We start from the raw sequence: 15513 nt of genomic DNA on the forward strand, positions 1-15513 counted from the left end.
GTTCTCATCAGCAACATTTGTCCTAACAACCATCAACATTTTATCTCCCTGCTGAAAAAAATACAAATGTAATGTTTTCCATCATCACCATGTTTAGATTTAAACCTTTATTAAATTCCTTTATGTTGTTCTCTTGGTTCTCTGCCAGATAACATCCCATGAATAGAACCCAACACATACCAATAGAGTCCCACAAAGACCATTACAGTTTTAATTAAAATTCCTGTTATTACCATTCAATTAATTTCAATTTCTGTGACGGTTTCTATAGTTTTTTCAGCAGGGGTATTTTTGATGTCAGTGGCACAATGAAGATGTCAAATACAAACAAAGCTACAAAATATTTATCTTGTTATTAAACACAGATTAATCTAGTTCTGGGTTGTGATTGAAGTTACTGATGGCTGATGAGCAGCTTGTTGTGAGTTGAGGTAAGTGAAAGACCAGAGCCTGTACCATATGCATCTCTACATGTCATTCTGTCTTCGGATTCTTGCCGACATGTTGCTGATGTGGCCAGAACGACCCGAACGACCCGTCAAGCTCAGGTACTGCCTCAATAACTGACTCACACGCTTTTGGTTGTTCCACTTCCTGGCGGATTTCCTTATCCCTATGAACCCACCATAGCGTTTCTGCAAAGGCCTCCCGGAGCTCACCAATTTTTTAAAGCCATGGCGACCTTTCATAAAGCCTCCGAATCGCTTGGATAAATTCACACCCGCATCGTTGCTCTTCTCTTCGACCGCATCTACACCATCCTGTTCCTCCTCTGTCCCCAGATCATACGAAACTCCAGGATTCTGTGGGGTCTCCACCTCCTCTGAGGCCTGCTGGCTGCGGAGAGCTTGCACGGCGTGCCGAAATCGCTCCAAAGCTTCGGTAAATTCTACACCATTGTCATTCTCTATGCTTACCGTGGCCACAGGCTCCAATTCATTATCTGAGCGCTTTGATGTTTCTTCTCCTTGTATTGCGAGAGGTAGCTGGTTTAAACCCACCGCTTGATAACACAAATCCCAGGTTAATGCTGGGGATGCCTGTGACTCACATTCCAGGATACATACCTGCAAAACCAGAGATAGAAAAGAAAAAGGGGTTATAGACAGCAATTGATGAAAAATATATTATGTTCGTCTTTCCACTTCTCATTGGACTGTAGAGATAGCCAAGTTTTCAAATACACCCCCCACCTGCAAATCCTTCATACGCCCTTGGTTATAGACTATGCTACGTGAAAACAGGATCTAAGCAGTGAAATGGGATGTGAAATGATATGTAGGCGCTGATGCAAGAAATAATATGATAATTGAGTGACTGGAATGGGGATAAAAATCTTCATTGTGTATGTGAGCCGCAGCGCATGTCTGTATTAAAAAGCTGATTGAATTCACAAAATGCTCATGAGATGCTTTGTTTGGATCATGAGGCGGATTATGTCGCAGGTGAAACTGTCTATACATTAGATCATAGATCATGAATGATATAGCAATGAAGCGGAACTATAAATCATGTGCATGACCATCGAGAATTAAATGTCAGATAGGAGATTCAATGTAGAATACATATCGGTATAGTTAAAGAATAGAGAATTACATGTGCCTTGCAACACATGCATGTAAATGTAAAGAAATGTTTGTTCAAATACATGTTTGCGTATTGATGAAATGTAACTATTGATGAAATGTAAGGGCTGATGACATTGCTGAACCACAGAGGAAAACCATGTCCACAGGGTCCCATCTGGCTATGGCAAAAGTGCCCCACCAAGTGTCAATCACTGCTCCCCATAGCATCAGCAGTTGACAGCACCACAAAAGCCAATTATGGGCAGATATTACCCGATAACCCCAGTCACAGCTGTTTGGTCCGCACAGTCATTAGCAATATGATTACAGCAACTATTGTGACAGCGAGCAACAAACTTTTAACAAAGTTGATTTATAACATAGTTTCCTCATAAAATTGGTTATTATCTTGCAAGACCTTCTGTTTCGCAGACATTTTACAATCACATCTTTCATTTAAATTATAACTAGGAGAGGTGGCACTAAAACTGATATTGTCTTGATACGGTGTATAACATAACAATTAGATCAATAGGCCTAGTTCTTGTAAAACAGCACCTATTTACACATATTGCATAGTATAGGGCCAAAAATAGTCCCACGCCCAAAGAAACACAACACCCATGGGCTTGTTGAGTATTTATTAACTAAACTAGACTCCACTACACTAAAACTACACAAAAAAATACTTTTTTTTCGGTCGTTGGGTCAAATCTAACCATATTCTGTTGGGTTTGTCCATTTTTGACCCAAGATAAAACATGCGTTTCTAATAACCATTGGCCATTTACAGTGTAGAAAGGCTGAGATATCAAATACAGTGCATAGTGTATTTCAGGATTTCCTATTGAATGAAGATTTAACGCTTATTGAATCGATTAATGTGTAGACTTTTAAAGATATAATTCGCCCAAAAATAGAAATTCTGTCATCATTAATTCATCCTTTTGTCATTCCAAACCTGTATGACTTTCTTTTTTTCAGCAGAACACAAAAGAAGGTATTTTGAAAAATGTTGTTAACTTTGCCCCCATTCACTTGCATTGATTTTGTGTCCATACAATAGAAGTGAATGGGTTCCAGTGCTGTTCGGTTAACAACATTCTTCTTTCATGTTCTGCGGAAGAAAGAAAAGGGTTGAAATGAGAAGAGGGTGATTAAATGATGACAGATCATTTTTGGGTTAGCTATCCCTTTAACAGGGATGTGTTACTCACCAGTGTATTAAAAGCTTGCTGTTCAGGTAGGAGTAGTCCACAGGTTAAACAGTCCCCTTGACAGTCACTGTGACCCAGGCTGCACAAGCTTAAAAGTAGAAGGGTCCAAAATGGGGTCTTCATGACGTTTACACTGAACATTCACTGCGACAAACAAGCAGAGCAGAAAGTTAGTCAATGCAGCCTCTGGGTTTTCTGAATGAAGACAGGAAGGAAGCAGAGTGTTTGTTATTCACCACTTTTTAGTGTAAAGTGATTTATATAATGCAATTCATTAAATTATATATTCACGGGCAAAGCAGTGCAACTGGTTTTCCAAACGTTCCAAGATCTGTTTTTACAACAGGAAATTTAAAGTGGTCCTAGGATGGATTTAGAACATACTTCAGAATGATACTCCAATGTAATATATTATGCAATTTGGCAGCAACAGAGGTTCTAAATTAGTCATATTGGATTATATGGAACAGCCAGTATGTCCTTGTTTGTTGTTTTATTATCTAGTCCGTCTCATTCTTGTTTTCAGACTGTGGTAGCCTTCACAAGTCCTTTCGTTTGTGTAGACGTGCACGTATAGAGCCAATATGACCTAACTAATCAGCTTGAAATAACCTTATTGACTCGTCCGGCGTCAATCTGCTAAATGAATTCTCACTAATCCCTGATATTAACAGATAATCAGGCATTTTAAAGATAAACCCACAATTGAGTGCCAAAGACGCGGCCCTCGGCAGATAACATCATATGTCACTCAAAAGGAATCAAATCCCCTTACAGATCGGAAGAATTCACACGTGGAATTGTAACATTTGATATCTCATAACGCTACGGATCAACCAGCAATGCTTTCAGCAACCAAATGTACAAATTTGCAAACCGCCATCTGTTTTTTTAACATACACATTGAAGTTCATTAAGGAAACTCATCATAGGCCCTAATTAACGTCTGAATTAGTGTGTGTGTGTGTGGTATAATGAGAAGGAAATGAGCGCGAGGGAGAAAGAGCGGGAATGCAGTTACCATCTAACTGTGAGTCACGCGCTGCGCCAGCACACATTAGTCACGACTGCATTAAGAGAGAAACACGCTGGAACAATACTTTTAAAAGGTTTTTTCGATGAAAGCCAAAAAAATTATAATTAAGTGATTTTGAGGTAGACTGGTGACAGAAAAATCGAACAACCCACTAATATAACTTATATAGTTTAATTTGGAGATTGATTTGATTGATTTTCTATGATTATCTTCTGCTATAATTGTTTAATTAAAAGAATATGTCAGAGTTAATGGAAAGGTAACAAATGAATTATGTTATTGGGCTGAAAGTCAATAAGTATTGACTCTAATTGACTGTCTTTAAAATATGTTTTATGACTTGGCGTAAAATTATAGTCTTTTTGGCATAATGATTTACTCCAATACCAACTGTGCGTCAGACATGCTTCCAACAAGTCTTTTAATCAATATAAATTGACAAAAGAGGAACAAATGAAGGAGTAGTTCAGAAAAAAGTGCTGGAACCATTTTCTATTCATTTCCTCTCATTGCTGTATAGGGGAATCACTGAGATATAAAAGGGGTGAGATACAAAAAAATCTTGATGCAAAACAAGGGAAATTGTTCAAGGTGGATGTCAATTTTCGGAAGGGGAATAAAATGCATCTCAATGCACCAGAACTAAAGAAGTACGCAAAGGGTTATGTGCTACATTTTTCGGTGGGCCTATCTATGGTCCTATAATGCAGAATTGTGGTGATAAATTTCTCCTTATAGGACATGCTTTCTCCAGAGCCTTTACCCACATGAAGTGACAAATCTAAGGGTATGCCTCTAATCGGATTAGACCGGTCTGCTCGCCATCTCCTACAGCCACCTGATCATATCACAGTAAACACCAGACCCTATTCTCATTCTTTCCCTGCACCACAGCTAAAGCACAGATGCTTAAATGCAAGACTCTGTGAAATCACGTTTGATGGGTTTCTCGGACCTATTTTTTATATCTCCTGAAAACAAGGCTATGTCAAAAATATAAAATAAGAATGATCTGTATTTGTTAATTGCAGGAAAAACACGAATTCTCTACCACATTAATATTATCCTGCGACTTTAGCTTGAATGTGAATGCACTTCATCCCAGATGTATAATACATAAGCTCACCTGTTTGCTACATCTTGCAGTTTTTAGCAGATCGCAGTTCTATATCGAAATAATCGAGCCTCTTCTCATTGGCATGGGGGATTCGCATGGGTACTTTAATTGAAAGCACAATGATTGCCAGAGGGCTGCGAGTCTGGAGTCCATTGCAGATGATCATGGTCCCCCACACATATACACTGCCCGGGAAGATAGCAGCAATCATTGCATTATCCACCCCATGGCCATGACAATGAGCATTGAAGGGAGCAAAAAGGTTTCTTTCTTTCTTTATTTTTGAAGGCATGATATTTTTACTGAGAAGAAAATTGAAGAAAAATGCCACCGTCAGTTCATTTTAAATCAATAGTGAATGAATGTTGCCAAATGCTTCGAAAAAAATGGTTTAGTCATAGACAGTCCCAATTTCTTGAGAACGTTTGAGATTTCAAAGCAAAATAAAAATGATTCAGACTTCAATTCTCAGACTGAAAAGCTTTTGAATAAAAAAAACTATCATACAGCCCCAAGAAAAGCTGAAAACAAAACCACGGGAAATCCAGTCAAGTGTCACAATTATTAGAATCAATAAGAGAGAACATTTGATTTGCATTGACCTTATACTGGTTTGGTTTGAGTGATCTTGTGCAAACTATAATTATGTTTTTCATTGGAATTAATATTAAGTTGCTCACGCTTAAATGTTTAGGAAATCCACTGAGGACATTAATTGATTTACACTTGCTTGTTTATGAGTGTACAGACGTAATTGATAGATGTAATTATGCATGCAACATTTCTCCTGTAATGGAGTTTGGGTAAAAATCAATTTAACATGGCAAAGGAAATTCATCTGAAGAAAACTGGCCTCCCTAATGTACTGCAAAGCTCAATAATGACACAAAATTACACAAATGCATTAATGTTTAAGTGAAGAAAAACATTTTTGAGCCAAAATGATTATATCCTTCATACTGCAGCTCTAATAATAAAACATACAAAAGTATAACATAAAGACTAAATATTTAGTTACGTGCAACAGTCTATGACATGTTACAGGATTTAAAAGATCTGTTTGATAAATGCTTGTTATAGAGATGCTGGTCCAAATGATACAGTTATTTTCCCATTTTAAAATCAAAACAATTGTTATTTGTTATTTTCTCTAATGTGGTACATTTATGCTTACATTGAAATCCAATTTTGTAATTTGCAGCATTAGTAAAGCACATTTCTCACTTATGTTTTCATATAAAAAATGTATGTCTCTTTTTCCGTATGTTTTGTTATGTACTTATATTAGATGGTATTAATGCATAGCACTTGTTGCTCCTTTACATAGGTGGCAATACATTCAATTTTATAATAACAATTTATACAGACCTCTGTGCTGTAGTCTGAAGTTAATATAAAAGACTTTCCGTGGACCACATCGATAGTTAAATTACAGTTTTAGACAAGAATCACTTATCTATGAAATTAGAAGTCAGTTTGGAAAGCTTATTATAAAAAGCTTTTTGTCTAGTACTTTTGTCTATAACACTTTTAGGCATTCTCAATTTTAAGATGACACCAAATTTTGATACCATCCAAATAGTCTAGTATAGTTCTAATTATTCTACACCAAGTAATACATTATTTTAAAAACCAAGGAGCCAAAAACAAGTTTATAAAAATATGAATAGATGAATAAATAAAGACAAAACTTTCTAAACAAACTTTGCAAGCAAATTAAAACGGCAGCATTTCCAACTTTATGCCAAGTTTAAATGGCACTGATGTATGTGTTTGTTACAAAGATGATTCATGTGGCCATGAGTAATGGAAAAAGATTAGCTGAACAAATCATTAAAACATCACCTAGGGACTTTCAAACCCATCCACCCTAATTCATCCAACCCTTTATAAAATTTGGGTTTTGAATAAAAAAAAACCTGTAGTCCTTTTGGCTTGAGCAAATATTAACTAACATTAGCTAACATTTGCATAAAACATAGACCAGCAGTCAGAAAATATACGGTCACAATAGGTTAAAACCAACCAATTACCCAACAATACAGGCATAACCAGCACCAATTCACTATGAAATTGGATCCATTACAAAGAAATCTCAATGACACTTTGTTTTACCTGCAGGTCTTCTGAGGTTTATTCTTTGTCTCTTTACTTTCAGTCTAGAAGTGTAGCTGTTATGTCCAATCTCCAGCTTCTGGGCTCATTCAACTGCTTGCCGGCTCTCTTTCTTTCCCCTCTTATACCGACACACCCCTTTCTCTGGATCAGCCCCCCCCCTCAGTGTCTGTGAACGGGGCTACACTAACGGGGGCATTACGCACAACCTGGGTAGCCATACAACCCTTAGTCAACGATGACGTACGAGATCAACAATCAACGTCACTTCATTCTCCACCCCACAAGAAATTACCTGGGCTAAAAAAACGCGTCATTCAATTTCCGACCAAGAAATTTATGGTTTTATATAATAGTGTATTGCGTCTATTTGTCAGACCGTCGTTTTCCTTGAATTAATTCACTATCCGAAACGTAGTCGCGTTAACATGCACTTATCAAGCAGAGCTCTAGCTTAGGAGCAGGGGTTGCAAATTAAAACTGATATGCAATTTACAGTTGAGCAGTGCATACAAGAGAAAAACAAAGTCTCCCAGAGGCAAAGGGAAGTCTCGGTGGACGGTAGGACACCACAAAGGAAGACAAGATTGCGCAGACAGAAATAAGAGCAGAACACCAAGTTGTCTGCTGAAAGGATGTATAAATCATACAATTACACAAACAAATTCATGCAGAATTTAAATGCTTTTCAATATTTTTGCTTATGGTCCAAACCTCTGTGTCAAGCATGTTATAATGGAGGAAGAGTCTAGAGGCTTTGACGTGGAGTATATATTCAGATGTGCACCTGCTGGGGTCTCGTGGAGCATGTATAAGCATGAAAGCACTCAAAAAAGCTCTCACTCATTCCCACTGACTACAAAATCTACTGTGGTCATTGAGGGATGCTTTATTTCAGATACCACAAGCCAAATAAAAATACTGTAATACTGTATTTGAGCAGATCATTTTTTTGAACGATCACATAATAATCATAAATGCTTGCGGATTATGAAAAATCTATTGAAAATGAACTATTCTGGGTAAGACAAGTGTTTGGAAGAGACATTGCTTTAGGAAACAATAACTGTCTTTGATCTTCCTAATCATGTGATTTCAAAGAGTGTTAAATAACAAGGATTAGATGCAAAAATAAACCCAAAATCTCATTCTTAATTAACCAGCTAATTTACATAAAAGCATTCAGGAAATAAACCAATAAGCATCACAATGTTCCCCAATTTTCGGCCTTTCATAACTTATTATAAACAACAAAAAATACCCCATCACCTGAGCCCAATGCATTTGCATACCGTTTCCTGCTTAATAATTAGATTCTATACAAGCACAAATAAAAATGTGCTATGGTGCTACAGCAGAAACCCCTCCGATTTCTGTGCCACATCCCATTACAGCACAGCCTGAATCACAGAACCAGGTCCAACACTCAAATGCATTGTCCCCTCGGAAAAATGTTTAAGTCAGTTCTTTCCCAGAATATGCAATTATAGATAGACTTATTCACCTATGTGACGCAGAACGATTGGAAGCCTTGTTTCATTCCCTTCATCACGTCAGGGCAAAGTTTTATTGTTATATGAGCCGATGAAGAGTATTGAGGCATGTCCACATCTCTGTGGGAGACACTGCCATGTTTTATGAGAGGCCCTTGGCAATCATTTTCAATGATGCCTATTTATGAGAGGCTCTTAATTGATTTCATAAGAATGACTCAAAGACATGACCAGTCAATATAAGAAATATGAAGTCGAGAGATCATTATGTTGGAGGATGACATTTGTGTCTTACCGTTCATCTAGAACAGCTTTAATGTGCGCTAAAGAGAGTTACACATAAAAGTAGCTATTTCAATTGTGTACATTTATTTGACACACGTTACAGTAAACCTTCACGTTTTTAATGCTGACAGAACAGACTAAGAAATGTGGTAAAGTAAAAGTGAAGCAACAACGTGAAATTCGTGTGTTGCTATAGTTAGAGCCGAAGTAAAATAAGAAGATAATTTGAGTATTTTCTGTGACGTGTGAATGTAGGCGTGACAGTCTGTTCAGACAGACAGTCAAGCGAGTCTCGGGTTATCTTGAGCTTTTTCTTATCTGCATGTGACATTTTTGTAATTTTGGGAAGCATTAAAGGACAACCTAGTGACAGTGGTTTTACACATTTAAAAGTTAGGTTGAGTTTTTGAAGTTGTGATTTTCAATTTGTCGTAATATAATCACAACTGTTTAATCCCTTTGTAAACCTAAACGATTGATTTGATAAGAGTCTTTATTCCGTTTGAAAAGTTTTGTTTTACCTTCGATAACGGACGCCTTTGAATAGCTAAAACACGAAAAACAAAACTTATATTTAAAGAGAAAACACTTCATTTGTAAAACGTCACGTATCACGAGCTGTTATTTTTACTGGTCACTTTGAAACGCTGTGGGCGTTTCCGTATCACGAACTTTGACGACTGAAACTCCATTGACCAATAGAAACGCAGAACAGTGCAGGCCGCGCGAAGATCTAAAATAAGACGGAAGTTCTACCGAGGAAGTGCAGCTTATGTATGAGAGACAAAATCGCTCGTTTTCAAAAGGTTATTTAAATAAACAACGACCTTTCGAATAGCTATAATATTCGTTTACCGCGGTTTCAGGGGTAAGTTTAGTTTTTCCGCATCTTTTTCGTATTTAGATCGTTGTTGTCTGTGTATCTGTTAACATGAATACAGAGGTGTGTGGTGAGTGTTGTTGTGGCTATTTTAAACTCTGTGCTTGTATCAACAGATCAGTCAATTTTGATGCGAACACCAAGGAAAAGCTGATAAGATGGATGATATCTACACTTTGCAGCAGGAGGTGGGAAGAGGAAGCTACGGTGTGGTCTTCAAGGGGCGTGTGTCAGAGACAGGCTGGTGGGGCCAGAGGGGTGACACGGTGGCCATCAAACGTCTACCGTGTTGTAGCCCAGAGAGTATAGAGCTGTACTTGCAGGAGCTCTGGGCTATGGAGATCACAGCACGCCACCACCCCAATGTCATTGCTCTGTACAACTGCCTCTTACAGACCGGACCAAAAACACTGCAGCCCCTGAGATCAGGTAGGCTGCCCTTGGACTTAGTCGAGAGCACTCTTAAAGGGAGAGTGGTGGACAAAGACTCAAAGACGCAGATGAGGAATTCGTCCAGGTCGAAGAGGAGACTGACGTCCACAGAGGAGGTTCCACGACGGTGCTTTGCCCTCTGGTTGGTGATGGAGTACTGCGAGGGAGGCGATCTGAATCAGTACATTCTGTCCAGGCCTCCGGATGCTGAGTGCAACCATGTTGTAGTTCAGCAGCTCAGCAGTGCCATTGCCTTCCTGCATGGACGTGGAATAGTGCATCGTGATATAAAGCCAGATAATGTTCTTGTGTCTCTTACTAAAACAGGACCAGTGATTAAGGTATCAGAACAGAAAAAGATGTAATATTCATAGTTATGTGACAGTTTATAAATACTTTTAGTACAATGCACGTACCACAAACAAACAACAACATTGGTTTTAGAATACCAATGACTCATAGCAGTTACACCAAGGGCGATTTTGCCATTACACATGCTTTCATGTTGCACTTGGAGTTATTGAGTGTGTTGTTTGATTTTTTTTCCAACCCCATCTCTGTTTTATTTAATTTTACTAGCCAGGAGGCATAACAATGCTTTCAATGTTCCACTAATAGCTAGGCTGTTATAAAGAACAAAGCAATACACTAGTACTTTCGAACTAATATACTTGAATGATGGACAGGGTGTTTTATTGATGAGCTGTATCCAAGTTTATGCTGATGTTCTTTTTCTTGGAGTCACAAACGGCACCTAAATCTCATAAAGCTGTTCTGTTAATCAATACAGCACAGCAAAACTATAACAAGATAAGTTTAAAATAAATTGGCCTAAGAATCAATTTTTTATGCATTTTTAAAGAAGTGTTCAGTTATTGTGTCTGTGTATAATCAATCTGGTGTGCCTTATTCCTCGGGTAAACTAATGATGTTAGTCTCTAGATATGGCTTTTCCCATTTTAATTTCAATAGAACTGGACCTATACTTAAAAGCTAGTGAGCTCATCTAATGTAAATCAAACAAGTTAAGGCTTGCATTCTTACATTAATTTCCTATGCAAAGATGGGAATACATGTTTTTAAATTGAGAAATTGATATGCACCTTCTATTTCTATCTTCAATCCTCAGTTGTTAACAGCATTACTCCCTTCCTCTGTATTACAGGTGGCAGACTTTGGCCTTAGTAAGATGGTTGACCATCCTACAGATGGTGTCCGTAGTGGACTGACTCTATCTTCTACCTGTGGCTCAGATTTCTATATGGCTCCTGAAGTGTGGGCAGGCCGTAATTACACAGCCCAGGCTGACATCTTCTCTCTGGGTGTGTTGTTCTGGGCTGTGCTGGAGAGAATCACATTCCTTGAGGACGGAACCAATCAAGAACAACTTGGTGAGTCGACGGAAGAAAGTATTTTTGTCATTAATGCTTTTCAATGTGTCACAGATATTATTGCATTGAATCAGTTTGGATCCCAAGACTTGTAATAGCCCTTCTGTTTATGTTCAACTCCCTTCGAAGCCAATGCTTAATGCGTACAAATAAAAGTAATTTTAAAATGTATCTCTTATTTTATTTTCAGATGCTTTTAATATGCTCTTCTGATATAGTCAGATCCCAGTAAGCAGATATTATGGCTAAATTGCATCTGTTTTTCAACAAAGTGGATTTGGTCCAGGATAGTAATGTTGTTTCTGTTTAGGATCAATTTGGGCACAGCAAAAACACATTGTTGCAAGCTTGCAATGTAATCTTAGCATGTGAAAATTAATTGCATTTATTAATATTTTGCTCCTTGGGTCCACAAACAGAAGTAGTTTTTATGGAGGATGTTGAGTTTGTTATTAATTTTGATCGCGATTACTATTCTTGCCTCCCACTATCAAGCATAGTCGCTGTGATATTAATGTATTAATAGCTAACACTAAACAACAACATCATAATAAGGTCCACATTTTTCATATTTGGGGTGGAGTTCAGTTTAAAGATGATTTGTTTTTTAAATATTGTGTCACAAAAAAAATCAACAATGGTAGATTTTAACATGTAGTCATTTTAATTATTAATCCTGATAAAAATTCAGCAACTTAATTGTGATTGTTTTTTAACCCATTATCGTGCAGCCCTTATAATCACAAAGTTACAGTCTGATTTTTAAATATCATGAGTCATTAAAAAAAGGGCCATGAGCTCTCAACTCCATCCTGCGATTGTCAAAGCCACATTACATTACAGCCTAGAAATAGAAATTGTCCCAATTTCCGAAGGCTCATTTCTCTATCGTTGGCAGGCAGGTGGCTATTTTAGTTACTCTTGTCTCACTAGTTACCTCATCTGAGGCACTTAAGATCGGTGGGACAGCTTTGTTGTTGAGTGCTTGTTGTTGAGCACTTAACTTAGTAGCCCATTAACTTCATGTGTAATAGCTGTGGTAATCTGGAGTGGTCGGAGGACAGCAGACTCCGATAAAGAGTGTTAGCTATTCGGGCAGTGCTCAGTAATTACTATAACTCAACTGCGCTGCTAGAGGCCATATAGAAAGGTCAGATGTCTTGGCCTGTTTATAAAATGCCAATAAATATCTTTCCACCGATTAATCTTATTGTGTGGTTGCTTTGCCGTTTTGTGAACCGTAATGAATGTTAATTAGCGTGTGTGTATCATTGATATGAATTCAAGGAATTAGCTAGACATTTTTTTTGTCTTTCCGTTTTTATAGGAGCATATGTAATGCGAGGCCGCTGGCTTGCACCGTTAGGAGAGGCACTATGTCACAACCCCGACCTGCAGCTGGTCATCCCTATGAGGGCACGACGGGCTCCCCCGCTGCCGCCACCTTCAAACCCCACCATGTGTGCACTGCTCCTGGACATGCTTGATTCTGACCCTGACGCCCGGCCCAATGCAGACCAACTGAAGAAACGGGTCCACTCTGCTATACAGATGCACTGACCTCAGAGCACCATAATAACAGAAATTGATATGAGGCCAATAAAACTCATGGATCAGTTGTGGTATATTGTACATTGTTTATATTCACAAAGTTAAATATTTGTTTGTTTGATGTCTTACATTTTGTGCGGTATATCTGTTACTATAATGTAGTAAATTAATTGTAAAACTATATTATTGTGCCTAGTGTGTGTTGTTTACAATGATTTTGCATATTTATTAAAGATACAATAAAATAATAATTACAGTATCAATAATAGTATTGTTTAAAGAACATGTTTTCATAGCCAAAACTCATGATTTGAAACGGTTCTCTAACTTTTTTGTTGTAAGGCCCCCCACTGTGTAGAGTGCATTTCTTTGGCGGCCCTCAAATAATGACTTTAATCTTAAACTTAGAATTGTAATGAAATCAAAAACATATTCAGTTATACAATGCTGGAACATCGATTATTTTGGTTGGTGGTCTTATTTTCTGTTGTTTGATTATTTTAAATCTATGATAAATGTTTCTTTCATAAAAAGCCACAAAATCTGTGGCCCCTTGGATCCATCTTGGGGTCCCCAGTTTGGCAACCACAGATTTTAAGGATGCACTTCTAAGCGATTCCAGAATCATGGATGTGCAATTTTGAGTCAAATCTTGAAATAAATTCTCAAGTGTATTTGCATTTAGCAGACGCTTTTTTAGTTAAGTCTAAAGAGACTTTCAGATGACGTAAACAATGGAAGCAATTGGAACTAGATAAGGACAACAAAAGCATAAGTGCAATCAAAAACTGTTCTCAATAGCCTACACAGAATACAGAGCTATGTTTTTTTGGAAAGAGTAGAAGAGATAGAAGTCAGAATTGATCGGTCCGGTGCTGATGGAAAAGATGTATGCATTACCAATGTACTGTATATGTTTATATTTTTTTACTAAACCCCTGATGATGTTCAGACATCAGAAAAAATATATAAACGTTTTCTATTTCAAAAGTGGGAAATATACATGTGTTATGAATGTAACAAAAAAGTTTGCACAACATACTTTGTAAGATTTCTGTGAATTAAAATCCAGAAATCTGAGGAAATAATACCCAACTAATGGAGAAGGGATAGAACATAAGATTCAAGTTTTAGTTTCGCATGCCCATTTACCCTTTATGAGGAGTATGGATTGTTATGGATGAAAGTTAACTTCCCTGACTGTGTAGAGTCATGTTTTTAAAACAAAAAATAATGCTTTAAAAACTTTGAATCAGAAAGTGTTAGTGGGTAAATTCTGTTGAGGTTGGCATGTTGTTGAACGTACTGAACTCTGTAATACTGTATGTAATATATGTTGACTGCTTAAAGGAGTTGGTACAACTACACTTTGGTGTTCGTGTATCTTGCTCCCAGTGCTCTGCTGAAGAGATCTCTCATAACATCCAAACGCAATTGGATACTAGTTATTGAATGATGATCCAAACACAGAAAGATACAAAAGCGTAACTCTTACAGATATATATTTGTATCCGACCTATCGAGTGATCATACAGCAAAAAAAAAGAGCATTCAGGATGGCCACGCTACAAATCAACAGCTAAAAGCAAAAGTTTAATTATATAAAGTCAAAATAACTGTAACCTTTGAAGCATCACTGCTGGCGGGATATTTCTGTTTCAGATGTGAAATCTATGAAATGTTCATCCGTGAAAAATGGCAGCCGTGTAATCGATCGTCCAAAACGCGTATTTTCAACTGACAAGATTTCAAGCGCTGTGAGTTAGTGGCCAATCTCCTTTTGGTTGATTTTGCTCGCACGAGACAGGAAATAAAAAGGCTTTTTACTTTGACAAAAGTACTCCATCTTCCCTGAAGTCTCCCTCTGTGATGGATATGAATAATATCCTGCCGAGTTTAATTTGTTTCCTTTCCATACTTTACAGTACTACCGAGTGGAGTAAATGTTTTCTGTATAAAGTAGGCTACGCACCACGAGCACGAGCCAAACGGGTCTTCAATGGTGCCTGCTTTTGCGTGCTATCGGAAGTTCGATAATTCCCACCTTAACCCGGAAGTAACGTTTGGATGTAGTAGCATTTAACGTTTTTAGTAACATTAAATGTTACTAATGATTCAGGTGCATTAAAACATTAATGTTACTAACATCTGCTAACATTAGAAGAGCACCGTTCCATAAATAAATTTATGGGTTGAAGTGGGAATTGCGGAGTTGAAGGATGATAAGAACAATGACAAAGATTAATAATACCGTCTTTCAAGTGTGTGAATGGGTCATCGAGGTGTTTGGAACCCCACGGCCTCCACCGGCAATAATATAAAGCATATGAGACTTTCCTAAGTGGATCTCATCCGTGACATTTCCCTCTCCATAGACACTGTGCCCTTTTCCTCACGCTTCACCGGTTCGCAAATGAAACAACGCGAT

The 15513-nt window shown here is 37.7% G+C and overlaps 2 protein-coding genes across 2 annotated transcripts; one reads left to right on the plus strand and one right to left on the minus strand.

Annotated features, from left to right (window-relative positions):
• Positions 1-467: 467 nt before the first annotated feature.
• pnocb (prepronociceptin b) lies at positions 468-2912 on the minus strand (the record flags this gene model as incomplete). The annotated part of the gene is made up of 2 exons (XM_079474563.1): positions 2786-2912; positions 468-1067 (listed from the first exon to the last, which is right to left on the minus strand). Exons 1-2 carry the CDS (start codon positions 2906-2908, stop codon positions 468-470), a joined length of 723 nt encoding a protein of 240 aa, XP_079330689.1. The 5' UTR covers positions 2909-2912.
• A 6570-nt stretch (positions 2913-9482) lies between these two features.
• Positions 9483-13476, plus strand: LOC306905109 (serine/threonine-protein kinase pdik1l-B). The gene is made up of 4 exons (XM_079475503.1): positions 9483-9699; positions 9828-10484; positions 11309-11534; positions 12862-13476. The coding sequence occupies exons 2-4, from the start codon at positions 9870-9872 to the stop codon at positions 13092-13094; spliced, it is 1074 nt and encodes a 357-aa protein (XP_079331629.1). The 5' UTR covers positions 9483-9699; positions 9828-9869; the 3' UTR covers positions 13095-13476.
• The last annotated feature ends 2037 nt before the right edge of the window (positions 13477-15513 follow it).

The sequence above is a fragment of the Barbatula barbatula genome, assembly GCF_947034865.1.
Source record: "Barbatula barbatula genome assembly, chromosome: 15".
Classification (NCBI taxonomy): Eukaryota; Metazoa; Chordata; class Actinopteri; order Cypriniformes; family Nemacheilidae; genus Barbatula; species Barbatula barbatula.